Below are 25,952 nucleotides of genomic sequence, written 5' to 3'. Positions count from 1 at the left end.
GAGGGGAGGACAGGAGTTGCTCAAGGTCATACAGCTAGGAAGTGGAGAAGCTAAGGTTCAAAGCTCCGCCCAGCTCCAGTGATGATGCCCTGCTGATTCCTTGTTAGCACTGGGGGGAGGGAGGGGACAAGCTTCAGCTCTTTCGTAGCCTTATAGAGCTTGGGATAGCTTTTAAAGAGAAGGAACAGAAGTTGTGCGCCATATTTATAGCACTGATCTTGGGGATGGTCTAGCACCTTGAGGTCCAAGTAGGTTGTTGGAGGGAAACAGGGCCCCCAAACCTTCCCCAAGGTTGGTGGACAGGCCTGAGGTGAGGGGAACTGGCTCTAAATGCACTGTGCTTGCAGTGTTCCTTGGCTCTGCAGGGGTAGGGCCATGGTCTTGGGACCCCAGTAAGAGGGAAGTTTGCACAGGACCTGCCTCCAACTGGATTAGGCCACTGAGGAGGGAAGGGCACTTGTGTATCCTGATATATTAAAAAAAAAAAAACTAGGGAAGCTTATTCTCCCTTTGGGATTTCATCCTCTGAGCCTCTATCTTGCCCTCCTACAATCTGGAACCTGAGGGCAGGCATCTCTATTTTGATCATCTGTATCCTTAGCAGCCAGTACAGGACTGGGTCCAGTCACAGCAGAGTTTGAGTGAATGAATGAAAGAGAGTGAGGAAATCAATGCTGGGGCCCAGCTGTGGAAAGCTTTGTGTGGTGTCTGCACCCTGCCCAAAAAAAGTCAGCTGCAGCACCCTTTCCTTTCTCCAGGGGGCCCCTCGCCTTTCCTCCCCTCCCAGTACCACAACCTACTTCCTAGCAGCCGTTTGTATGGCGTGAGGTTTTGGGTATTTCCTTTCCCAGAGTTAAACTTGGGCAACATTACAGGGTCCGTGATCTGTGGGAAAAAAGCCCCTTTAGTGACTTTTCCCCATTACAGCCCCACGATTGTGTGATGTGCACCCAGGGGCCAAGGGAGAGAAAAGGGCTGAGGACTACTGAGCTATTTGGAACATCATCTCACTCTCTTTCCCATAGCAGCCAAACCTACAAGCCCCAGCAACGGAATTTCCGGGCCCCACATCCTATCTCCACCCCCGTAGTTGATTAGTTGTGAATTATAGATCCCCTGCCTTAAGAGGAGCCCTGGTGGTGCAATGGTTAAGAGCTACGAAGTGTTATGACTGCTAACCAAAAAAGGTCGGCAGTTAGAATCCACCAGCCGCTCCTTGGAAATCCTGTAGAGCAGTTCTACTTTGTCCTATAGGGTCGCTAAGAGTCGGAATCGACTTGATGGCAGCAGGTGTTTTTGACTGCTTTAAGATGAGGCTGGGAAAGCCCCCAGGTTAGGCTATTCCTCATTCTCCGTTTGTACCAATACACTCCCTCCCAGCAAGAATGAGGCAGCTTTGCCTGGCTACTTGGGAGTGACCGACTAATGAAGAAGGTTTCTTGGGAGACTGAATGTGGCGAGTTCTGGGGCTGAAGCAGTCCACGCTGGCGGCCCTTGGGCCGGCGCTGGCTGGTTCGAAGCTCTAAGGAAAGACCATGCTCTGCGGCCTTTGGCCACTAGAGGTCACTAGATCACCACTATACTGTCCAGAGAGCGCTCATTGCACCTCTGGTTTTCAGAATTTGCTGGAATATGCACCTGATGGAGCAAATTTCAGACTGTCCAGAGGCTGGAAATGCCCCCCTCTTCTGGTCACCCTCAACGGGTTCTGAAAGCAAAGCTCGTATTTGCAGCCAGGCCTGCCTCCTGAACCCAGGATATTGAAAAGAGCACATTGGCCCGGGTATACACCGCAAACTCGCATGCTGGTCCCCCTAGTTGTAAGGAGCTGGCTCTGAGCCCTCCCTTAACCACTCCCCTTACTTCCTGAGTGAGCCCAGAGCACCAGCCCCACCCCCCTGATGTAACAGACCCCCGACACCAGGGACATCTCCATGCTGTGGACAGATCTTCCTCTGGTAAGCTGGCCTCCCCTGCACCTATGCTGGGGATCCAGATCCAGGAAGGAGATGGCGACAGAGTGCCAGTAGCACAGATTGTGTTAAGTAAAATTAAAAGCGTCTCCTAACAAGTAGTTCATTGTGGTCCGTGGCGGAGGGGGGGCAGTGGTGGGAGTGAGGGAAAAGCGTCCTCCCCGAGCTTAAGTGCTACCATGTGCTGTTCCCTGGAAGCCAAAAGGCCGGTGGGAGGGGAGGGGAGAGTGGCGGTGGGCAAGGAGCCTTGCTGTTACGGATCCCAGCCTTTGATGTGGGGCCAGGCCTGACCCCAGGACCGCCGCTGGCCACTGCCAGGGGAGCTCTGGGACACAGCGCATTCTTGGGGGCAATATACGCTCCTGGCAGAGAGAGGAAAGTTTCTACTGTGGGGAAGGGTGTGGAGGGAGGGTGCTGCAGCAGAGATTGTGGGGGGTGCTGTGAGGAACAGTGGAGGGAGTCGAGGTACAGGGCAGCACCCTTCTGCCTGGGCCTGGCTCTCTTACCCAGCTCAGGCAGAGGCCTCCTATGTGAAGCCTTCTCTGATGCATCTCAAGCTGTTGAGGAGCAGCCCTCCCTGCCGACCACCACACAGGTGTGCCCACCCAGGTATGGCCCAGGAGGGTGCACAGAAGCAGCTGCTCTTCCTTCCTGGTTCTTGGGCCTGAACTGTCAGCCACGAGGGCATCGAGGACTGAGCTAGGCTAGGGGAGGGGTGGGAGGATGGTGTGCGAGATCAGGAGAGCATGTGTGAGTATGGACAAATGTTATTCCTGGCAATACTCAAACCCATTGCCGTAGAGTCCACTCCGACTCATAGGGACCCTATAGGACAGAGTAGAACTACCCCGTAGGATTCCCGAGGCTATAAATCTTTACAGAAGCAGACCGCCACCATCTTCCTCCCGCTGGTGAGTTCCAACTGCCGACCGACCTTTTGGTTAGCAGCGGAGCACTTATCCACTACATACCAGGGCTCCTTATTCATGACAATAGCTAATTTTTTTTTTAATTGTGCTTTAAGTGAAAGTTTACAAATCAAGTCAGTCTCTCATACAAAAATTTATATACACCTCGCTATATACTCCTAATTGCTCTCCTCCTAATGAGACAGCATACTCCTTCCCTCCACTCTCTCTTTTCGTGTCCATTTGGCAAGCTTCTGACCCCCTCTGCCCTCTCATCTCCCCTCCAGTTTCTGACCCCCTCTGCCCTCTCATCTCCCCTCCAGACAGGAGATGTCAACATAGTCTCATGTGTCTACTTGATCCAAGAAGCTCATTCTTTACCAGGATCATTTTCTATCCCATTGTCCAGTCCAATCCCTGTCTGAAGAGTTGGCTTTGGGAATGGCTCCTGTCTTGGGCTAGCAGAAGGTCTGGGGACCCTGACCACCGGGGTCCTTCTAGTCTCTGTCAGACCATTAAGTCTGGTCTTTTTACGTGAATTTGGGGTCTGCATTCCACTGCTCTCCTGCTCCCTCAGGGGTTCTCTGTTACGTTCCCTGTCAGGCCAGGCATCGGTTGTAGCCGGGCACCATCTAGTTCTTCAGATCTCAAGCTGATGTAGTCTCTGATTTACGTGGCCCTTTCTGTCTCTCGCGCTCATAATTACCTTGGGTCTTTGGTGTTCTTCATTCTCTTTTGCTCCAGGTCGGTTGAGACCAACTGATGCATCTTAGATGGCCGCTTGCTAGCGTTTAAGACCCCAGGCACCACTCTCCAAAGTGGGATGCAGAATGTTTTCTTAATAGATTTTATTATGCCAGTTGACTTAGATGTCCCCTGAAACCACGGTCCCCAAACCCCCACCCCTACTACGCTGGCCTTCGAAGCATTCAGTTTACTCAGGAAACTTCTGTGGTTTTGGTTTAGTCCAGTTGTGCTGACCTCTCCTGTATTGTGTGTTGTCTTTCCCTTCATGTAAAATAAAACTTACTGGGTTTTGATCTTTAGTATCTAATTAGTGAGTACCCCTCTCCCTCCCTCTCTCCCCCACCTCCTAACAATCAAAGAATATTTTCTTCTCTCTTTAAACTATTTCACGAGTTCCTATAATATTGGCCTTATACAATATTTGTCCTTTTGCAACTGACCGATTTCACTCGGCATAATGCCTTCCAGGTTCCTCCATGTTATGAAATGTTTCAAAGATTCCTCACTGTTCTTTATCTATGTGTAGTATTCCATTGTGTGAATATACCATAATTTATTTATCCATTCATCTGTTGATTGGCACCTTGGTTGCTTCCATGTTTTTGCTATTGTAAACAGTGCTGCAATAACCATGGGTGTGCATATATCTGTTCCTGTAAAGGCTCTTATTTCTCTAGGATGTATTCCAAGGAGTGGGATTGCTGGATCCTATGGTAGTTCTACTTCTAGCTTTTTAAGGAAGCGCCAAATCGATTTCTAAAGTGGTTGCACTATTTTACATTCCCACCAGCAGTGTGTGTTCCAGTCTGTTCACAACCTCTCCAACATTTATGATTTTTGTTTTTTGGATTAATGCCAGCCTTACTGGAGTGAGATGGAATCTCACTGTAGTTTTGATTTGCATTTCTCTAATGGCTAATGATCGTGAGCATTTCCTCATGTATGACAATAGCTAATATTTATTGAAGAATGACTATGTGCCATTCTGTAAGGAGCCCCGGTGGTGCAATGGTTAAGTCCTCTTCTGCTAACCGAAAGTGTGGCGGTTCGAACCTTCCCAGGGGCACCACAGGAGAAAGACCTGGTGATCTGCTCCCATAAAGATCACAGCCTAGAAAACTCTATGGGGCAGTTCTGCTCTGTTACATGAGGTCACTAGGAGTTGGAATCGACTGGACAGCACCTAACAACAACATGTATCATTCTAAGCATTTTATATGTATTTCTCATTTAGCATTCACAACAACCCAATCACTATTCTCATTTTGCAGATGAGGGAACGGTAGCACAGAGTTAGTGCAGAGTAAATTCAGGACTTAAACCCAAATAGCCTGGTATTGGACCCCAAGGTCTTGTCATTGTATGTGATATATGTGTGTGTTTGTGTTTCAGTGTGTGTCTGTTTCCTTGTGTTCCTCAGGAAGTGTGTCTATGTGTGTTTGAGTGTGAATTCTTTCATTTAGTAGCTCTGTATTGGCGGACTGAGGAAGTGGAGATGACCTAGACCTCAGCCCTGCCTACTAGGAGCTTTTTGCCCATGGGGGAAACAGCTGAATACATTGTACATGTGGTGTGTGGGGAGGAGAGGAAAGGCTGAAAATAAGGAATAACAGGCAAGCCCTAACTCTGCTACTTACTGGCTTGTGACACTGAACAAATGGTTTGAACTCTCTGAGCCTCAGTTTTCTCATCTGGAGAATGGGAATAACAATCCTACCTTTTTTACTGTTTTGAGGATTAAACAAGAGGATGTATGTAAATTTCCTGGCATATGCCTGGCCAGTTGCTGTGGAGTCCATTCAGACTCATGGCGACCCCATGTGTGTCAGAGTAGAACTGTGCTCCATAGGGTTTTCAATGGCTGATTTTTCAGAGCTAGATCACTAGGCTTTTCTTCCGAGGTGCCTCTGGGTGGACTTGAACCTCCAACCTCTTGGTTAACAGCTGAGTGTGTTAGCTGTTTGCATCACTCAGGGGCTCCTGCACATGCCCAGTGTTCCATAATTGGCAGTTACCATTAACAATATTGGAAACCCTGGTGGCATAGTGGTTAAGAGTTTGGCCGCTAACCATAAAGCAGTTCTGTTCAGTCTTATAGGGTCCCTGTGAGTCGGAATTGACTCAACAGCAACAGGTTTATTAGCATTACTGTTACGGGGAACTGTCTTGCAAACACTATTGTGAATGGGTATGTGAGTGTCAGAGTGTGTGCAGAGAGTAATTTTGTGAAAGCAAGACCATGTCTATTTGTTCATTGCTGGATCTCCAAGCATCTAGCACAGCTTCTCAGCACAGAGTAGGTGCTCAGTAAATGCTTACTGATTGACTGTTGGCTGGCTGAATATGAGTAGGGGACGGGGAGGGCTCACATACAGCGGGGGTGTGGGCAGTGTGGACCCTCCCTAGGACTGGTCACATAACTTATGGGGCTCACTGCAAAATGAAGATGCAGAGCCCCTTGCTCAAAAATTATTACAAATTTCAAGACCATCCAGTAGCGCATAAACCAAGTGTGGAGTCCTGGCGTGGGACCCTGTGTGACAGTGCAAACTGCACACCTGCGAAGCCACCCCTGGCCTCCGCTTGCGTGAGGAGAATCACCATGCCCCAACTCTACCGCATCCCAGTTACTCAGGAGAGAGTATGACTGACCACTGATCATGTGGTCTGGCATGCTTCCTGGGCAGCCCCAGGGAAAGTGAAGGAGGGGAAGGATGGCTCAGGGTAGGCAGGCCAGGAGAAAGCAAAGAAATGGACTGAATGACCTGCAGTCCTCCCCCCAGGAAGCCCCTCCGGAGCCAGGCCCGTGTCTGAGAGCAGCCCTCTGCCCTCCATCCCCCAAAACCCATCGCCCCTTTCACCAATCAGGCTACTGGGTGGTCTGGGTACATGTGGTCACATTTTGATGTTGATTGAAGCAAAATTGTTATAAGATTAGAATATTTAAGGTAAATTTGATTTCCACTGCATTACTGGGATTTTTGAGGATGGGGCTGAGAGGTCCCCTGGGGTGGAAGTGGGGAGAATGGTGGAGGGTTCTCAGGCTGCAGGAAGGGCCTCTGTTTGCCTAGCCTTGTGAGAGAGGCCTCTGGCAACAGAAAAAGAAGAAAGGAGGGCTAGACAGAGGGAATGACTTCCCGGGAGTTGTAGAGCCAGGAGTTCATTCTCATAACAGATGCTTGAAGTCAGAGGTGGGGGGCAAGGGAGTCTCAGAATCACCAAGGCCCTGATGGAACAGGAACTTACCAGCACCACGCCCCCTCCCCAGACTATGCGCACACCCTGGGCCACACATCTGTACAAGCAGCCCTGCCTTCAGCTTTCCAGATGGAGAGAAGAGGTGGTAAGGGGAAGGTTTCATCCAGGCCCCTCCCAACTCCAGGCTCCAACCTGCGGTGGTTGGAGCCCAGAGAGTTTTCTTTTTGGCAGATTGAGATAGAGATTTAGAAGGAATGGAAAATGGAAGACTAATGGTAAGAGCAATAGTGATTACTAGCATTTATTGAAGAAGCCCTGGTGGCAAAATGGTTAAGCTTGGCTGCTAACGCAAAGGTTGGTCGTTTGGACTCACTCAGTGGTTCTGCAGGACAAAGACCTGGTGATCTGCTCCCATAAAGATTACAGCCTAGAAAACCCCATGGAGCAGCTCTACTCTGTCACATGGGGTCGCTATGAGTTGAAATCAACTCAGTGGCACCTAATCTAAAAAAAAAGCATTTATCGAGCCATTACTGTGTGCCAAGTTTTTTACATGGGCTATCTCTTCTACCCTCCCAACAAGAGGTCCTATAGGACTGTGGGAAAGGCGAAGACTCGGGAGCCAGCCTGCCTGGGGTCAAATCTCAGCTGACCCATTTTCTAGCTGTGTGACCATGGGGAAGTCAGTTAACCCCTCTGTGCCTCAGTTTTCCCATCTGCAAGGTGGGGACAATAGAAAGAAGGATTAAACTAGTTGATCCGTGTGAAATGCTCAGAACAGTGCCTGGCAGGACTATGTGCTCTCTGAGGGTTTGTTGTTGTCATTTAAAAAAAAAAACCCGTTGCCATCAAGTCAATTCTGACTCATAGTGACCCTGCGGGACAGGTTGGAACTGCCCCATAGGATTTCTGAGGCTGTAAATCTTTACAGAAGCAGACTGCTACATCTTTCTCCCATGGAGTGTGGCTAGTGGGTTCAAACTGCTGGTTTTTCAGTTAGCAGCTGAGCCCTTAATGCCTGCACCACCAGGGCTCCTCGCTGTTGTCATTAAGCACTATCATTATCCCCCCTTTATAGAGGAGGAATTTGAAGTTCAGAGAAATGAGGTCACTTGCCCGCAGTCACAGAGAGGCAGAACTGAGATCCAAACCCAGGGCTGCTTGACTCCTCAGCCCACACTCTGAACCTCCAGGCGGGTGCCCAGGTCAGCCCTGCTAGGGGCTGTGCTAAGCAGGTTACATGTCTGTCTGGTTCAGTTTAACCACTCATCCCTGTTCAGGCATAGAACAGTCCTTGAATCTGCTCTGACCAACCTCTGATCTTGTGGCTGAGATAACTGAAGTCCAGAGAGGGACAGCAACTTGTCCAAGGACACACAGCAGGTAACCACGCACAGAAGTGACCCATTGATGTCCAGATATCACCCGCCAGACACAGACCATAGGCGGTAGCTCCTGGTAGAAGGAGTGGGAAGGCTGGCTGGGAGTTTGACCTGGCCTAGCCCAGAGGTGAGCCCGGGTGGGAAAATCCATGGCCTCTGGATCTAGGACACTCATCTCCTGCCTTGACGTTTGCTGAGCCAATAGCTGATGAACATGGAGGCAGCCACCGCAGGGCCATGGCACAGTTGTCACAGCCCCTACTGGCCACAGGACCAGGCAACAGGACAAGACCCAGGCTTGGTCACCCGGGGCTGGTTGAAAGAGGAAGCAGCTGGGGCTGCCCTTCCTGCAGGGCACAGGGAGGGAGGAAGAAAGAGAGAAGGCTGGGGACAGTGTGTGTCACACAGCACCAGGCCCGAGGACCTCAGGAAAAGTTAAGGAGTCAGGAGAACTCAGGGTGGGATCAACGGTGAGGACTGGCCGAGTTCATGATGGAGTGAGTGTATGTTCTGAGCCCAGGGGAGCCCCTTCCCCTGGCACTGTGCTCCCCCTCACTTGCCAGCCTGCTTCACCAAGCTCCCCTTCCTTTCTAAGAACAGCTCACACTCACGTGATTAACTCAGCCAACCCTCACAACGAGCCTTCGGGGCTTTTCAGGTGAGGAAACCTAGGTTCCAGAGGCTAAGTTGCATAATGCGGCTGGTAAGTGGGGGAGCTTCCATTTGAACCCAGGCAGTGAAACTCCGGCGTCTATGCTTTCAGCCTGTAGTATCTGCTGCTTGACACTCATCCCCTCCCTGCACCCCATCCCCTTCCTGAATACTCAACCCCATGTGATCCCCACCCAGGACCTGTTTTTCACACCAGTGTTTAGGAAGGGCCCAGCATTCTACTCCCACCCATGTCCTCTTAGGGACCCTGCCAACCAGGCCCCTTTCCCTTCCTCAGCAGTGCCCCAGCCTGGCTCCTCTCTAGATCATCTGGGCTGGCTCAGGCCAGGAAGTCAGACCCAAAGACCCCTGGCAATCACGCCAGTCTGAGGGGTGGGATAGGAGTAGGGTAGACTCCAGAGATGGGAGAGGGCGAGAGGCCCTACTGAGGAGTGGCGGGGCTGGTGTGTACATTGGCAGGGGAACAGCAAAGTGGGAGGCCCAAGGAGGGCAGGCACAGTAGGGGGAAGGGGCGAGCCGGGTGGGCCCTGACCCAGAGACAGGCATCCTTGGGCCTTCCCTGCTCCTTTTCTGGTCCTGTGAAGTTCTCAACTCCTTCCCACTTAAAACACAAAAAAGAAAATACACAAACCTTCACCCCAACCCACCCTGTCTCTTGGCCTCAGTTCATCTAAACTTATTCCACTGCACTTGCTGCCTTCACCGTCTCCCCTAATGGCTGCCCCTTTAGCCTCTGCAGCCTGGCTCCTGCCTCTGCCCCCCAGCCTAGCCACTGACCCCTAACTGCCAGTCCCAAAGGATGCTCTTGTGTGACACCTGACCCTGGGGGCCTCCCTGCCTTCTGCACTCTGCCTGTGCCTTCTGAGAGGCTCCTCTCCTGGCTTTCCTCCCACCTCCCAGCCGTGTCTTCTCAGTCTCCTCTGCAGACTCCTCTTCCTCGGTAAGCCCTTGGAATGTTGCCATTCCCCACACCCTGGTCTGGGCTGCTTCTTTGCCCAGGATTCTTTCCCTGGTCCAGCTCCTCAGCCCTGTGGCATCACTCACCATCTGGATGCTGTAAACTCCTAACCTCTAGGCCAGAATTCTCACTTCCCTTCCGGACATCTGGAAGTCCCACAGACATACCCAACTCAATGCAACTGACCACCCTCCTTGTCCTGGACCATCCTCCCCCAGTGCCTAACTAGAAACCTGAGCGCCATCCTTGATGCCTCCTCCTCCCTAGACCCTTCACCCCAACATCCCATCTCCAAATCCTGCCCATCCCATCTCCATAACTCCTCTTAGACTTGACTCTTTCAATCCCAATGTCCACCTCATTGGGCCACACCAGACTTATTCCAGCAGCCTCATCACTGGTGCTTCTGCCCCAACTTCCTCCACACAGCAGTCAGGGGACTTTCTACAGTACAGATCTGACCACATCACTGCCCTGCTCCAGGGTCTTCTGTGGCTCCCCAGTTCCATGAAGGCGATGGCTAATCAGCTTTAGCAGGGCTTGCAAAATCCCATAGCATCTGTTTCCTGAGCGCCTCTGTGACCACACCCCTTTCATCTCCCTAAGCCCACAATGCAGATCCCGACTGTCTCCCCCACCCTCAAGTCCTCATCCTTCTCAGCTCAGCCTAGGTCACCTTCTTCAGGAAGCCTTCTGTAGATTCCTTCTCTACGGGCCACAACCGCTGTGCAGCCCCTTTACCACAGTGACCACGCCATGTCCTCCTTCCTCATCGGCTGCGTCTGTCTGCCCCCCTAGACAGGGAGCCCTCGAGGGCCCTAGACGCAGACACAGGGTGGGTGAGCTGCCCAGGCTGTGCGTGTGCGTTGGGGTCTCAGGGTGGATCTCGCGGTGGCGGGGCGGGGGAGGCCGGTGTCCGAGCCCGGGGCTGGCGGGGTGCGGGCCCGGGCGCTAGGCGCGCACTCGGGCCGGGCGGGGCACGAGCCTTGGCGGTGGCAGTGGAAAGAGGAGGGTGGAGGCCCCGCCCCGCCGCACCCCTCCCGCCGTCCGGGCCCCCCCTCCCCAGCGCCGCCCGCCCACTCCGGCAGCCGCGAGGGGCGGCCGGCAGAGCGACGCGGAGCCCCGCCGGCTCGGACCCCGACAGACGCCGCCGGCCCGTACCGCCCCCTCGGGAGCCCGCGCCCCTCGCGCCTCTGCGTGCTGGCGCCGCCTCGGGGCTGCACTCGACGGCCGGAGCGGGCCCCGCCGCCGCCCTGCAGGTAAAGCCAGGAGGCTGGCACTGAGGCTGGGACCTAGGGGTGCCCCGAGGGCAGAACCCTGGCTGGGCTTCCGCCAAGACTCTACCGGACAGCGGGGCAGGCGCCTCAGACTCTGGGTAGGGAAGGGAAGGGTGACTCGGGCCAGGGAGTCGGCGCAAAATTGGGGAGCCCACTTCGTTCCCTGCTTTCGTTTTTTTCCTCCATCCAGAGCTGCAGGGCAGAATCCCAGAAAAAGCCCCACTCTCTCCCAGAAACTGGGGCTCCAGCATCAGACGGCCCCGGGTTGGAATCCCAGACGATGTGGCTTTGGACATGGTATCCCACCCGTAAAATGGGGAGACAAAGTCTCTTTCGCAGTGTGGTGGAGGAGAGAGGGCCAAGTGGGGGCCAGAGCCCCCTTCGGCACCAGGCAAGGGAAGCCCCCTCAGCTCCCACCCACTGCTCCATTCTCATCTCTCTGCCATTTCTGGTTTCCTGGTCACCTTCCAGTTTTTCTGGTTTTCTGCCTCTGCCCCCAAGTCCCTCCTGTTCTTGGAGCCCTACAGGCCTCCCCCTAAGCTGGAGAGTGAGATTTTGAGGAATGCCCTTGCCAGAGACTCAGCGCCGCCCTTCAGTTCCAGATGGGGACTTACAGGGGGTGAGGGTGCTATTATTGCCTGGCTACAGGGACTGGGGTCTTAGGACCCCAGTACAACATCCCCAGTATCTCTGTCCTTGGCCTGGAGACACACTGGCCCAGGAGCCCTCAGGCGGAGAAATGCTATTTAGCCAGAGGAGCCAGGAACTGTGAGTTGGAGAAGGGCAGACCCCTCTGAGTATGCTTGTATGTGTGTGCCTGTGTGTGTACCTGCGTGTGTACCTGTCAGTGTGTGCATTTGTGAGGTATGAGGGGAAACAGGTATCTGCCAGTGTTATGAATGTGTGTCAGTCAGTGTGTGCTTGTCAGTGTGTGTGAGAACATGTCAGGTTCCTGACATAGAAATGCCACTGACCTCCCTCAGGGCACCCTGGCAACCCAGAAGTCCTTCCTCAAGTCTGCCTTCAGTCCCTCTTGCTGAGAAGGCCTCTGCCCTTGTCTGGTGGCAGGGGTCCATCCCCTCCTCCGAGTGCTCTTTGCAAATACCTCCCAGGGGCTGCCCCAGGTGTTTGAAAGGTCTGAGGGCTATAGTCTATGGTGGCTGGAGGGTCAAGCAGCCTGGGGCCCCTCTCTGGGACTGAGCTAAGATAGGACTGACCCTCACTACCCTGAGCAGATGCGGGCCCTCAGGGAGCCTGTTCTGGAGCCCAGGGGAGGAGATGAGGATTGGGAGAGGCACCCTGAGGAGTTGGTCATCTTGGTCAGAGCAGTCTCCTCAGGGGATAGATGTCCCACTGCCCTCTCATTGTACTGGTGGACACCAAAGACACTCAGACACACAGTCACCCCAAAACAACAGTGGGATGAACCACAGACTCACTCACACAGGTACACTCATTGCCACTCACAATTACACACAGCCTCAAACATTCATTAGCCACGTGTGGGCGTACTCCTCTGCCGAAACATCATCACAAAGCTGAAACGATGACAGGCAGGCATACACACACACACACACACCCAAACTCTTACAGACACACACTCCTGCAGCCCCACGCTACCCAGCCAGACACAATCAGACAGAACAACACACACACCCACACCCTCACACTCAGACGCACTCACCAGGGGCTCTCTCTCTGATTTCACTCTGTCCACCGCAGTGAAAATGAGTGTTTCTGCTCTTTGGCTCAGAGGAAGGGGAAAGAAAAGATGGGAGTGAATGTGTCTACTAGTAAGAGGGAGGGGAGGGATACAAGTCAGGGCTGTCAGCCTGAGGCCCCCCCACTGTCTCCTCGCTTGGGCCCGAGTCAGACGGAAGGCTGGCAGAGCCCCAGCTTCCCTGCCCCCTGATGGCAGACACTGGGCTCTCTTTGTAGGGAAGCAGGGCCTCAGATGAGCTGGTCCCATCCAGGGCCTGCCTGAGGCATTTAGATTTGGAGTGGACCGACGAAAGAGGTGCAGCAGCCTTTCACATGGGGCACAGCTGTGGTCTCGAGGGGCCCATCAGGGTACATGAAGGGGAGGCATCATGCAAGCCAAAGTGCGGGCGATCAGTCGTGTGGAAGAGGTGGCTTTGGTAAGGGCTTCCAAGGATAACAGGGATTCTGACAGGTACAGGTGGTGGAAAGGGTGAATGGGCGGTATTCCAGACAGAGGGAACAGCATGTGCGGAGGTGCAGAGGTGGGAAGCGGCAGAGTTCTTTCAGGACAGATAATGAGTAATTGGGTAGTGCTGGATTACACAGTGGGGAGTGGGAGGGACACAGAACTTTGAGGCCAGATTTCCAGGGGCCTTGTCTGTTGCCTAAGAATATTGATTCTTTAGGTGGGGGAGCCAGAGAAAGGGTGTGAGCTGGGGAGGGGTGCAATCTGGGAGTCACTCTGGCTGCTCTTGCGGGGGAGGGTAGAAGGGGTTTTGGAGGCAGGGTGACTAGTGAGGAGGCTGGAAGATGATGGGGGCTGAATGGGGTGGTTGCCATGGGGATGAGAGGAAGGAGTGGAAGACTGGACAGGCCTCGGTGACTGATTGGCTGAGAGGGTGAGGGGAGGCGGGGCCCAGGAACCTTGCTCTAGGTGGTGGCGTTTCGTCCTCAGAAGAGGCAAGTCAGGGGGAGACATGGGTTTGGACCCCAAGATCTGATACACTCAAATAGCTGAGGTTCGGACCTTTAGTGTGTCTATGAGCTGGGGGGTAGTGTCTGGGCGGCCTGGGATGTGGTTAGCTCTTGTGCACAGAAGCCCAGGTGAGTATGTGAGGCCCCGTATCCTCCATGGAAGTCACGCTTCCAGAAAGGGAATTCCAGACCCCTTCTGTTCCAGGGCGGGCGAGGTGTGGACAGAGGACTTTGAGAGGAGTCAGCAGGTGTGGTGAGGGAAGAGCAGCCTTGGGAGTCAGATCTGGGTTACTTTCTATGTGACTTGGGGTAAGGGATTTTCCTTCTCTGTACCTCAGTTTCCCCATCTATTCAATGGGAATGCTAATACTTGCCTCTGGGGTGCTTTTGCCTGCAGAGAGGTGAGGAGTGGTCCCAGGTCACACACATGATCAGGGGACAGAACCCAGAACCCTCCCCAGACTCTTGATTCTGTGCTCTGGTTGGATCCTGAGAGAAGACTAGGGAGGACCTAACTCTGCTTCCATTTGGATTCTTGGACATTTGTGAATTGGGGGTGACTATCCCCATGCAGCCTGGAGGGGCCCTTGTGGGGGTGTAAAGGGGGGTTAGTGCCACATCGCTGCCTGTGAGGGGAGCCAGGCGGGCATTACTGGCCCATCTTATGGACAGAGTGATGGAGACTTAGAGGAGGACTTGGCTGATGTCACACAGCACCAGTGGCAGAACTGAGACCAGAGACCAGGCCTTGGCTCAGCCTCCCCTTCCTTCCAAAGGCAGCCCTTCCTGGCAGGGCCCTCCTGGAACCTGGGGTGGAAGGAACCTGGGCCTGAGGCTGTCTGATTTCAATCCCTCATTCTTTGGGGGAGGGGCATCAGTAAGAGTTTATTGGACACCTACTGTGTGCCAGGTTCACATGTCTCAGGCCTTGTGTCAATGCTGCAAGGCAGGGGTTGGTAACCCATTTAACAGAGGGGGAAGTAGAGGCACAGAGAAGTGTCCCTTCTAGGACTGTGAGAATGAATGCACAGACTGTGTTCCTCCCGCTGACCTCCTGGGGCGCTTCCTTCTCTGGGGCTTCTGGTCCTGACCTGGTGGGGAGAGAAGTGAATTGCTGAGCATCACAGTGTGCCAGGCATTTTCACAGCACAGGATGTGTTTCTGGGGGGAAGCCTGCGAAGTAGCAGGTGTGAGAAGATTGCACCCAGAGAAGGCCCAGAACAGTGAGGACTGGGATGGTGTTTTCTAGAATCTAAGAATCTGCTGTGGCTCCAGTGTGTGTGTGTGTGTGTGTGTGTGTGTGCGCGCGTGCGTGTGTGTGTGTGTGTGTACGGGGCGTCCATGTCAGGCAGGGCTGTGTCTGGAAGGAAGGGGAGTCTGAGCCGAGGGGTCTGGTCTCTGGTCTCAGACCTGCCACTGGAGCTGTGTCACCTCAGGCTCCTCTAAGGTGTGACCTCAAGTCCTCCTCTAAGTCTCCATCACCCTGTCCATAAGATGGGCCACTAATGCCCACCTGGCTCTCCTCAAGGGCAGTGGTGAGGAGAAGGCTGACTTGCGGATGGAGGGACTATTTCTCCTGTCCTGAAGGAAGCCCAGGAGGCCGACTCTTTGGACTTCATCCCCATCCAGCGTCCACAGCCCTAACTGCCTGGAAGTTCTCCTTTCCGTCTAGCCCTCTTCCCTCCCTCTGTGGTGGCTGCTGGCTGCCAAGCAGCTCTGCGTGGGCCCTCCAGGCCACACTTCCTCTGACAGGGCTACCGCGGCTCAGCTCGTGGCAAACATTCTTTTCATAGTTCCTGGAGCACAGCAAATCCGGCTGCTTAGCCAGGAATGCAGAGTCCCCTCCTGCAGAGACAGCAGGGGCTGGGGGCCTCTGGGGGTCAGGTAGGAGGGGCTGAGGAGGCGTTGAGGACCCCCTCCCCACACACACTGTGCCTCAGTTCAGAGGAGATGGGAGGCTGTCTTTGTCATCTTTGTGCTCACTCAGCTTGTGTTCAAACTCTGGAACCACCCACTGCTGGCTAACTGGGCAAACTTGGGCAAATGACTTCTCTCTAAGCCTCTATTTTTTCATCTGTAGAATGGGTTTATAGTACTAACCTCACAGGGCTGTTGGAATAGTCATGGTGAAGATAATTACAATAATACCCAGTGCCGTCGTTTATTGAGTGTTCTTACATGCCAGACAAGGTTCCTGGGTGGCACAAATGGTTTGCACTTGAGACTACTAACCAAGTTTGGCAATTCGAACTCACCCGGTTGTGCTGTGGAAAAAAGGGCTGGTAATTTGCTTTTGTAAAGATTACAGCTACTAAAGCCTTGTGGAGCAGTTTTACCTGCAACACACGGGGTCACCATGAGTTGAAAGCAACTTGATGGCAATGGGTTTGGGTTTTTTTGGTTTATATGCCACATGCTGCTCTAAGTACATGAAATTAACTCATTGAGTCCTTACAAACACCTTATGAGGTAGAAATTGTTGCCATTTTACTGATGAAGAAGCTAAGACACAGACAGGCAAGGTCACGTGCTAGTAAGAGGTAGGATTGGGATATGAAGATACGCAGCTGGGTCCCAAAGTGGTTCTGCATGATTTTTTTAAGAAAGACTCTTAGCCCAGTGCCTGCTTGTGGTAGGGGCTCAGAAAGTGGGACCTTCTCCTTTGAGGCCTACCCCTTGAGGCTAGTTGTTTCCCTCGTGGCCATTAATACCTCAGTTTGGAAAGATGAAATGGGGAAGCCAGCCTGGGGCCCTGGCCAGTCTCCTTGGGAGCCCTGCAGCATTCAGAAGCTGGAGGGCAGACTGTTCCACCCACATCTGGCCTGGGATTTAGCTGGCAGCAGGCTCTGTGCAAGGGGGAGATGTCGCCAGTGGAGGAGTTCACGGAGAGGATTAGGGAAGGTGGCTGGGGGTGGAGGCTAAGAACAAAGCACCACCCTGGCACACCCACCCAACCCAACTTCCTATCTTGTAGGACGGAGGGGGACCTTGGTCAACTGGAGTGGGCTCCTGGGGCCTTTTATAGTAGCTGCCCACTCTGCTCCCAACCTTGCCACTCCCTGTTGCCATCTGGGTTCAGGCAGTACAGGTGGGGGTTGAGGGGGTAGGGAAAGTAGCATCTGTAGCCATGTCTCCAGAAAGCCCAAGTGTATAGGGGTTCAAAAACCTTGGGGATGGTCAGACTTGGGTTCAACTCCCACCCCCTTCATTTCCTAGCCCTGTAACCTTGAATAATGGATGTCATCTCTCTGGGTCTCAATGCTCCTCCTCAGTAAAATGGGACAGTAGTTTCTGCCTTACAGAGTTATGGGAGGTTTGACAAAATAATGCTTGGAGCTGTGTCTAGTGCATAAAATACACTTGGGATTTAGAGACAATTATTATTAAGGGTGGAGCCCTGCTGGCACAGTGGCTAAGAGCTCAGGCTGCTAACCAACATGTCAGCAGTTCAAATCCACCAGCTGCTCCTTGGAAACTCTATGGGGCAGTTCTACTCTGTCCTATAGGGTCGCTATGAGTTGGAATTGGCTCAAAAGCAACAGGGTTCGGTTTTTGGCTTATTATTAAGGGCTGGGATGGGTGAAGGTGGTGGGAGCTAGCTTTGGGCTTCGCCCAAGGGGGTCTCTGGACTCAAGGCAAAGCATCTGATTCTGATATTCAAGGCATTTCTCATTTTGACCCCAGACAGCCCTTCTTGCCTCAAATTGTCTGTATAGTGGAGAAGTTCTGGAGCAAATAGCCTAGTGGTTCAAATTCAGGCTCTACCTCTCAAGAGCTGTGTGACTTTGGGCCAGTTACTTAACCTCTCTGTCCTTAGGTTTCCCCATCTGTAAGAGAAAATGAAGTAATTACAGGATTGGGTTGTTATGAGGAATAAATGAGATAATCCATAATAAGTGCCCAGAATAGTACCTGGCATATAGTAGGTGTACAGTAAACGTTACCTGTGATTAGTTACCTCCACCCTCTGAATATGTTCAGGGCTTTCACACCTCTGTACCTTTGTGTTGCTGTTCCCTCGGCCTGGGCTGATGGCCCCTCCCTGCACCACACAGTTAAATCCATGTTCCCACTTCAAAGCCCACATCCAACATCAGCCGCTTTCTCTCCTGAGCCTCAATGTCTTTACCTGTAGAGTGGGGACTGTCACCTCTCAGGTGTGGGTGAATAAGGGGGTATCTTTACCAATTCCACTCTCCCTCTAGGGAACCCCATGCCCCACGGTGGAGATGGGGGGTTGGGGCCAGAGAACTGGGGCAGAGCTGGGCAGTGAAGACACCCTATCCAGGCTTCACCAGCCAGGCTGGGGCTTCAGAAGCGGCCTCCTGACCTACCCTTGGGGTCATGGTGTTCAGAGTGGCAGGGATGGAAGCTGGGCTCAGCCGAGTTGGGGAGAAGCCTAGGAGCTGCTGGCTCTGCATCTGGCTGCTTCTGCAGTGAGAGACAGGGCTGGGATGTCAGAGTTTCCATGGGAGCGGGCAGAGGCGAGCAAGCAGCTGGGGGAGAGAGTGACGCGGCCTCAGGCCTCCTTGCCAGGTGTGCTGGCTGGGCGTCCCCTCCCCACCCAACCAGGAGTCACGTCTGGGCCTGGCTTACAGCCCCAGCTCTTCCGTATATAGTGGTGTGACCTGGACTCAGGCTTATGTTAGAGCCCAGCACCATGCTTGCGTTGAGGCAGAAATGACTATTCAAGGCTCTCACCATATCGCATTCTCACTGAACAGCATTCCGTGGCTCCCCATACCCTTCTGGAAAAATCCAAGATAAGTGTTCAAGGTGCCTCATCATGTTGCCCCAGCCTTCTCAGCTCCTGCTTGTCCTCCCCAGCCCCACAGCACTTCTGGCCCTTCCCTGTATCTGCCAGTCTGCTTCCTACAGCCTGAAATACCTTTTCTTACCTTGCCTGCCTTTCAGACTGCTATTCATCCTTCAGGATCCAGCTCCAATGCCCCTTCCTCCATGAAGCCTTCCGAGGAAACTCATGGTGGAGGCAATATTCCCCCTCTGGGTTCCTACAGTCCAGATGCCTTAGCCACTTACTTAGGTGATGCCCACTTGTCTGAAGCCCCCAGCATCCTCAGGGCAGGACAGGGGAGGGCGTGGGGTTGAGCTGTTTCTGTGTCCCAGGGCCAACCCTGGGGTCCCACACACAGAAGGAGCTTCCCCAGCAGGGACCCTAGCCCATAGTAGGGACCACCCCAGCCCAGGGCCTGACACATAGTAGGGGCTTCTTTAGTATAGACCCTGGCACACAGAAGGGGCTTCTTCAGCCTGAGCTCTAGACAGGAGGAACCCCATCAGCCCAGGGCCAGGCAGTCAGAGGGCACTGCTAAGTGTGCATAGAATGCATGATGGAACGGGGGCCCAGTGTGGGACAGACCCTGGCTCCCTGAAGGGAGGAGGAAACTGAAAAGAGAGACTAGGGCCAGGCGGTGTCCCAGCAGGGGCTCCTGGTAAGAAGCCTGGGGCGATGTGGTGGCTGCAGGTTAGGACCAGAGGCCTCTCTGGGCCCTGGCATCTCCCTCACTGTTCTCTTCTCCATCCTCAGGCCCCGCCTCTGCTGGGAACTTCTAAGGTCCCTCCGACCTGAAAGGTAAGCTAGATTTTTTGGGTGGGTTTCTCTGATATTTCAGGCTGGATGAGGCCTGTGCTTGCTGCTGTCTATCCTTGCTCTCTCCTGCTACAGCAGAAGCCTCTCCCAGGCCCAGGGCGTCCTTGAGGGCAGCCCTTCTTACAGGTGACTTCAGCTCCCTGTGGTCTGGGTTTTAAAACCCCAGCCCAACTCAGAAGCAGCTTTTTCTCATTTGTGAACTATTTTGCCCCAGCTCCTTGGCGCGCCCTGTGTTTGCTTGGCCAGCCCGTGGTGCAGTGGCCTGGCCACGCTCCCACCAGGCCCCCTCCCTAGCCAGCATGGCCCCTCCTGTCGCCGCCGCTGCTGCCACCATGCGGGGAAGCCACGGAGGCCGAGGAATTTTGGCAGGCATGAGGAGGCAGGGGCGGCGGGTGGCGCTCCGGAAAAGGCTGCAAATGTGAACCAGAAGGCGAGGGATTGGCGGCTAGGGAGGCTCCGCCTGGCCCGGCCTGAGGCCTGGGGTGGCTGGGTCCAGGGAGGGGAGTTCCTGGCCTTTAGTGGTCTAGTCCAGGTCAGAAGCTCAAGAACTCTGCTGGAGAGCCTGCGAGGGAGGGCAGGCCTGTGTCCCTTGGTGGGGAAGGGCCAGCTCCCTGGCTGCCAACCTGTGGATACATTGTTGCCCCCGGTTCTGCCCACTGAGGGCCTGTTCTGGTTTATCTGCGCCCGCCTGGTGCTCTTACTGCCCTGGACACTTTCTTGCCCCAAGACGCTCCTCCCCTAGGGGAGTAGTTGGGTGTCTGGAGTCTCAGAGGTGGGTAGAGCCTGGGGGCCTGGCACATGGACCAGGAGAGGGAGGTTCAGCCTAAGCCCCCTCCAGCCCAGAGCTGGAAAGGACTCAGAAAGAGCCAGAGACAGAAAGGGGCTTTCTTCCCCTTGCAGGTTTAGCAGAGTTGGGGGGTAGGGTTGTCAGAGGTGTGGAGCTCAGGGTGGGGACCCTGAGAGTGTCAGAGGGTGGGGTGGGGGAAGAGATACTGTCATGCTATAGGTGCCCAAGAGGGGGAGCTCTTCTGTCTGAGGAAGGGAAGGAGGGCTGCTCGAAGGAGGAGTCATTTGAGCTGGGTGTTAAACCAAAAAAACCAAACCTGCTGCCATAGAGTCAATTCCGACCCATAGTGACCCCATAGGACAGAGCAGAACTGCCCCGTAGAGTTTCCAAGGAGCGCCTGGCGGATTCGAACTGCTGACCTCTTGGTTAAGCAGCCATAGCACTCAACCACTACGCCACCGGGTGTTACGTGAGGAATAATCTGTATGCCTGGGTCCCTGGATGGTGCAAATGGCTAATGCTCTCAGCTGCTAACTGGAAGGTTGGAGGTTCAAGTCCACTTAGAGGCACTGCAGAAGAAAGTCCTGGTGATCTACGTCTGAAAGATCAGCCATTGAAAGCCCCACAGAGTGCAGCTCTGCTCTAACTCACACGGGGTCGCCGTGGGTGGGAAGGTTGCCCCACAACCGCTGGTGCTGGTTTACCTGTGCAGGGAGGAAGGGGCAGGAAGGGCAGTGCAGGCCGAGGGGCTCATGTGGCCAGAAGGTGGGTGGTACAGGAACTGAGAAATTTGGGGCTATTTGGATCCTAGGGTGATGGGGATAGAGCCACAGGTGCAGTGGGCTCCTCTCTCTCCCTAAACATCGTGTTTTCCCCAAGGGTGAGCCTGTGACCCTAGTCCAGGCTGCAGCAACCCTGTCAGTGAACCCATGTCTTTATCTCCAGCCTACTTCTCCCCCCACCAAGTTCCAAACCTACAGATTCACGGCCTCTAGAAGGCCACCCCCCTGAAATCTCTCCCCGTGCCCTCCCCCCGCCCCGCCATCTTCTCTGCCCCGATTTTTGCTCTGCTCTCAGCTTTCAATGTTCCACCATCGCCTGCACCCACGGGCCTGTTGAACTCTGACCTTCCTTCAAGCCTCCTTCCAGTGCTGCCTCCCAAACTGAGGTTCCCTGTGATCTGGGAGGAAACCCTGGTGGGGTAGTGCCTAAGTGCTACGGCTGCTAACCAAAAGGTCAGCAGTTCGAATCCGCCAGGCGCTCCTTGGCAACTCTACGGGGCAGTTCTACTCTGTCCTATAGGGTCGCTATGAGTCAGAATTGACTCGATGGCAGTGGGTTTGGTTTTGGTGGGTGATCTGGGAGAAGTCCTGGTGGTGCAGTGCTTAAGAGCTGGGGCTGCTAACCAAAAGGTCGGCTGTTCGAATCCACCAGCCGCTCCTTGGAAACCCTATGGCGCAGTTCTACTCTGTCTTTTAGGGTCGCTATGAGTCACACTCAACAATAATGGATTCGGTTCGTTTGATTTGGTGGTCTGAGAACCTCATCTGCAAGAACAAAAGATGTTAGGACCCTCAGGTGAACAGGTGGGGCAGGTGAGGTAGGCAGAGGCAGAACCCCTGTCCCGCCAGCAACCCAGGTGATGCGGGGCCCCAGGCAGCCTTGCCCCCTCCTGGCCACCTCCCTCTATCCCCCAACTCCTAGATTCCAGGCAGCTCTTTGGCTTTGGAGCAGTCCTCCAGCTGCAGTTCAAAGTCAGGAAAGGAGGGTGAGAGTAGTTGCACAATTTGAAGAATGTAATCAGTGTCACTGAACTGTACACGGAGAAATTGTTGAGTTGGTGTATGTTATGCTGTGTACATTCTCAACCACAAAAAAGAAATGAAATATCAAAAATAATAAAAAATAAGTTGGGGGTTCAGAGTCTCATAGTAATCCAGCCGGACAGAGAGCTCAGCTTATGGGTACTGGACCCTCCAAGGCCCCATCGAGACCTTGTGGTCTGCTCAGGGGTTGTCCAGGGAGGCCAGGGGCATTCGTATGGGTGGGTGTGGGCTCTAATGCTAGCCTTCAGGAGAGTCCCACCAGCTGATCAACAGCAGAGCTTTACACAGACTGGAACTCAGACAGTGTAGGGGACACAGGAGAGGACAAAGACAGACAAGCAGGGTCACAGAGATGGGCAGACAGATGGGATGGGGACACAGAGCTAGCTGGCAAGAGACATGTAGAGAGATGCTGAGACACACAGGCTGATGAGGACTGGACTCAATGATGCAGAGACGTGGAGGAAGGGACACAGTCGGGCATGGCACACACTCTGGGGCCCTTCACACACACCCATCTCTCTGCCTCCTCCATCCTAACCTGTCTGTGTTGTACTGGGTCTAAAGCATGACGCTTCGCCATGTGAATTCAAGAATGAATAACTTGGAATTTATCCTCTCAGTACTAGGGAGCCATAGAAGGACCCAGAGCAGGGGAGGACCCCGGGTAGAACTGTGCTTTACAGAAATCAGTCATATAGAGCCATGGTGCCCAAGTGTGGTCCAGACAGTCAGCATCAGCATCATCCGGGTGCTAGTTAGATATGCAAATGACTGGGCCCTACCTCGTATCTTCTGAATCAGGATCTCTGGGGTGGGGCCCAGGAACCTACATTTTAACAAGCTCTCCAGATGAGTCTGACACACAGTAAAGTTTGAGAAGCACTGGTGAAGTATATGGAGTCCCTGGGTGGTGCAAACGGTTTAGTGCTCAGCTGCTAACCAAAAGGTTGGTGGTTTGAGTCCCCCCCCCAGAGGCAACTTGGAGGAAAGGCCTGGTGATCAACAAAAAATCAGCCATTGAACACCCTGTGGAGCACAGTTCTACTCTGACATGCATGGGGTTGCCATTAGTTGGAATTGACTTGATGGCAAATGTTTTTTTAATTTGTTGGCGTGTATGTAGGATGTATTGAAGGAAACAGAGAGAAGCTTGGGGCTGAGACTTGTTAAAAGAGATTGTTATGAGAATCCAAGGGAGGATTTAGCAGTTTAATTTAAGAAATTAATTTCTGTGTGGCTGGGATGTGCCTGCCAATGGGCTTTGTGCTGGGGGAGTACTAGGTCTGTATTAGGACAGAGGCCATGGGGAAGGAAGGAAAGAGACAGAAGTGGGAGAAGTAGAAGAGACATATTCCACAGGATTGGATTGGGGGTTTGAGGGGAAAGGAGGAGGGCTGCCATGTGTGGTTGTGCAGGTTGTTTACTGCACAAGGGCACCCTGGAAAGGTAGTATGCCATCAAGTTGATTCTGACTCATAGTGACCCTATAGGACAGAGTAGAACTGCCCCATAGGGTTTCCTAGGCTGAAATCTTTACCATGGAGCTGCTGGTGGGTTCAAACCACTGACCTTTTGGTTAGCAGCCAAGCACTTAACCTTGTACCACCAGGGCTCCTTTTGTTGGAAGGAGGGGTGCCTTTTTCTAATTGCACCAAGGCACTGTATGGGCTAGAAGGATTTCTCACTGCCCTGTAAGGAAGTATTGGAGATGATGTCCAGATTTCTGGTCTGGATATCTGGGTGTGGGGGAGAAGCAGGTAATGGGTAGAAGGTAATGAGAGCAGTTTGGATGGAGGTACCTAGGGACAGCCAGGTGAAAATCCTCAGCTGATAGCTGAACACAAGAATCTGGGGCTCAGGGACTGCGGAGAAGTCGTAGCTGAAGACAGATGTGTGAGTCCTTGGTGAGGGGCTGGAGCCGTGGGAGCCAGTGCTTGCTAAGAGCCTCAGGAGAACCAGGAAAGAGATGAGGCCTGATCCAGCTGCATGGGGCAACCCTGGGTCTGCAGAGTGGGCACAGGCAGGGAGCAGAGAAGAATCTGGGGAGGAGCCTTTAGAGGAGAGGGGAGAACAAGGTCACTAGGCGGGATTCAGTTCTGGGGAGGAGCTACCCGGGAAATGAGGGGTGAGTGGGGGGTGAGGGCTAGTTCTTTAAAGAGGCTTGGCTGAGAAGGGCTGAAGAGAGATGAGAGTATCTGGGGAAGGCAGGGACAGATTACCCAATAAGCAAGGGATGCAGGGGGCTTAATTGTGCTTATTTACTAATCGGTAGTTTTAGTGTACAATTTCACCTAGGTTTCACCACATCTTTAATGAAACTCTTTGACGTGGTGAAATCGTGCACTATAGATTAGTAAGTAAACACAATTAAGGCCCGTGTACTTTGCTTACTGTAAGCCAGTGCCTAGCGTGCTTACTGGCTAATCTGCCCCTGGGGGCCAGCGTATCTGGGCAGGGTATGTGGACATTGGGATAGAGAGGCCAGAGATTGGGGGGGGCTATCCCAAGGAAGAGGTGTGGGGTGAGAAGGGCTGGATCTTGAGTAGGAAGCAGAACCCCCTTCCTGATACTCAATTTCTATAAGCTGGGAGAGAGATGGGGGAGTGGGGCTCAGGGACCCTGGAAAAGTCTGGAGTTGCCAGCTGGCAGTGGGGGTAGAGGTGGGCATCATGTTCAGGGGGTGAGGAGGGTGGCTCCTCTGCTCTTTCCTCAGGTCCATGACTGGAGCAGGGTTGGGGATTGGGGTGGGCTGGGGGAGCTTGGGTCCTAGTCCTGAGCAGACTGTGCTGCCCCATCCACCCACCACCCCGTCAGCTTCATCTCAGGAGCTCTAAGGGAAATGGCCTAGAGGGCCAGAAAATTGACTTTAGGAGTCAATCACACAATATCCTGGCCTTTGGCAACAAGTCATCTGAGTTTTTAAAGGGATGGAAGTGGAGGTGTTGCTTTGCAGCAGGAGGAACTGTGGTTAGACTGAAGGGAGGACTTCCTTCCTGACCATCAGGTATGCGATGGAGCAGCACAGCAAGAGGGGCTGGGGTCTCAGATCATCTCAGGTCACTCTTTTACAGATGAGGACACTGAGGTTCAGAGAGGTCAAGTCACTTGCCCAAAATCATGAAGCTGGAAAGTAGCTGTGCTGGGATGGGAGCCCAGGGACTGCTGGGCCCCTGATAGGGACAGTCTGCGCAAGAAAGGCTGCTCACCTATTGAGGAGACAGACACAGGACTGGAAAGAGAGGAGGGGAGAGAGAGAGAGAAATGAGTCAGGGCCAGAGACCCGGGGAGAGAGCCGAGAGCGAGGATGGTGAGTGAGGAGACAGGACACACCAGCAAGCAAGCAGGGCAGCCGGATCCCGCAGAAATGTCTCCATAACAGGAAGCGTCTCATAACATACCTGTGGTTTGGCCAGGCCCTGGGGCTGCCCAAGCGCTCCCCACTGCTCCCTCAGCTGCGCCTGGGGTGGGGAAGCTTAGAGAATGGGAGCCTGCGCAGAGCCGTGTTCCAGCCACCTGGAGGGGAGGCTGCTGGGTCCTGCTTGCCCAAGTCTCAGGCCCACCCTCTTATCTGGACCTCTGATAGCTCGTCTGTGAAGTGGAATGGGGAGTGGGTAGGTCTTCAAGTTCCATGGGATCTCCCATACCCCCTCTGCTCATCACTGCTGGGTCAGGCCCCTTGAAAGTGGCAGAAATGTGGGAAGAGATCACTTAATGGGTGCTCCTTTACTCCTCCCTCAGCCACGTCCATGGGGGAAAGGGGCTTCTTCCTGCTGGGGTCCATTTGCCCCCTGGTCTGAAAGGCCCTGGAGCACTACTTACCATGGGCCAGCTTCCTCAGCCTCCCCGGGAGGAGGCCCAGGCTGCCACAGAAACGCTGACTTGGACGAAATGCTGTTTTACGGGGATTTGTTGAAAAGGGGGAAAAATCTCCGTT

The 25,952-nt window shown here is 53.6% G+C and overlaps 1 protein-coding gene across 7 annotated transcripts in view; it reads left to right on the top strand.

Moving 5' to 3' along the window:
- The first annotated feature begins 8,071 nt into the window (after nt 1–8,071).
- COL8A2 (collagen type VIII alpha 2 chain) overlaps nt 8,072–25,952 on the top strand; it is a 27,679-nt gene continuing 9,798 nt past the window's right edge. For 2 of the 7 annotated variants that reach the window (XM_064281723.1, XM_064281720.1), the window contains exons 1-2: nt 10,440–10,673; nt 19,340–19,384. Coding sequence is in view for 1 of the 7 variants with exons in the window: in XM_064281718.1 (XP_064137788.1) it covers nt 8,446–8,678; nt 19,340–19,384 (278 nt within the window). In the remaining 6 variants the exon portion in view is untranslated. Of the gene's footprint in view, nt 8,679–10,439; nt 10,674–11,022; nt 11,098–19,339; nt 19,385–25,952 lie in introns of those variants that run through there. The other 5 variants (XM_064281721.1, XM_064281719.1, XM_064281718.1 and 2 more) reach the window with 4 other exon arrangements.

Source organism: Loxodonta africana, chromosome 3 (assembly GCF_030014295.1).
Source record: "Loxodonta africana isolate mLoxAfr1 chromosome 3, mLoxAfr1.hap2, whole genome shotgun sequence".
In the NCBI taxonomy this organism is placed as follows: domain Eukaryota; kingdom Metazoa; phylum Chordata; class Mammalia; order Proboscidea; family Elephantidae; genus Loxodonta; species Loxodonta africana.
This window is presented reverse-complemented; position numbering and strand designations above follow the sequence as displayed.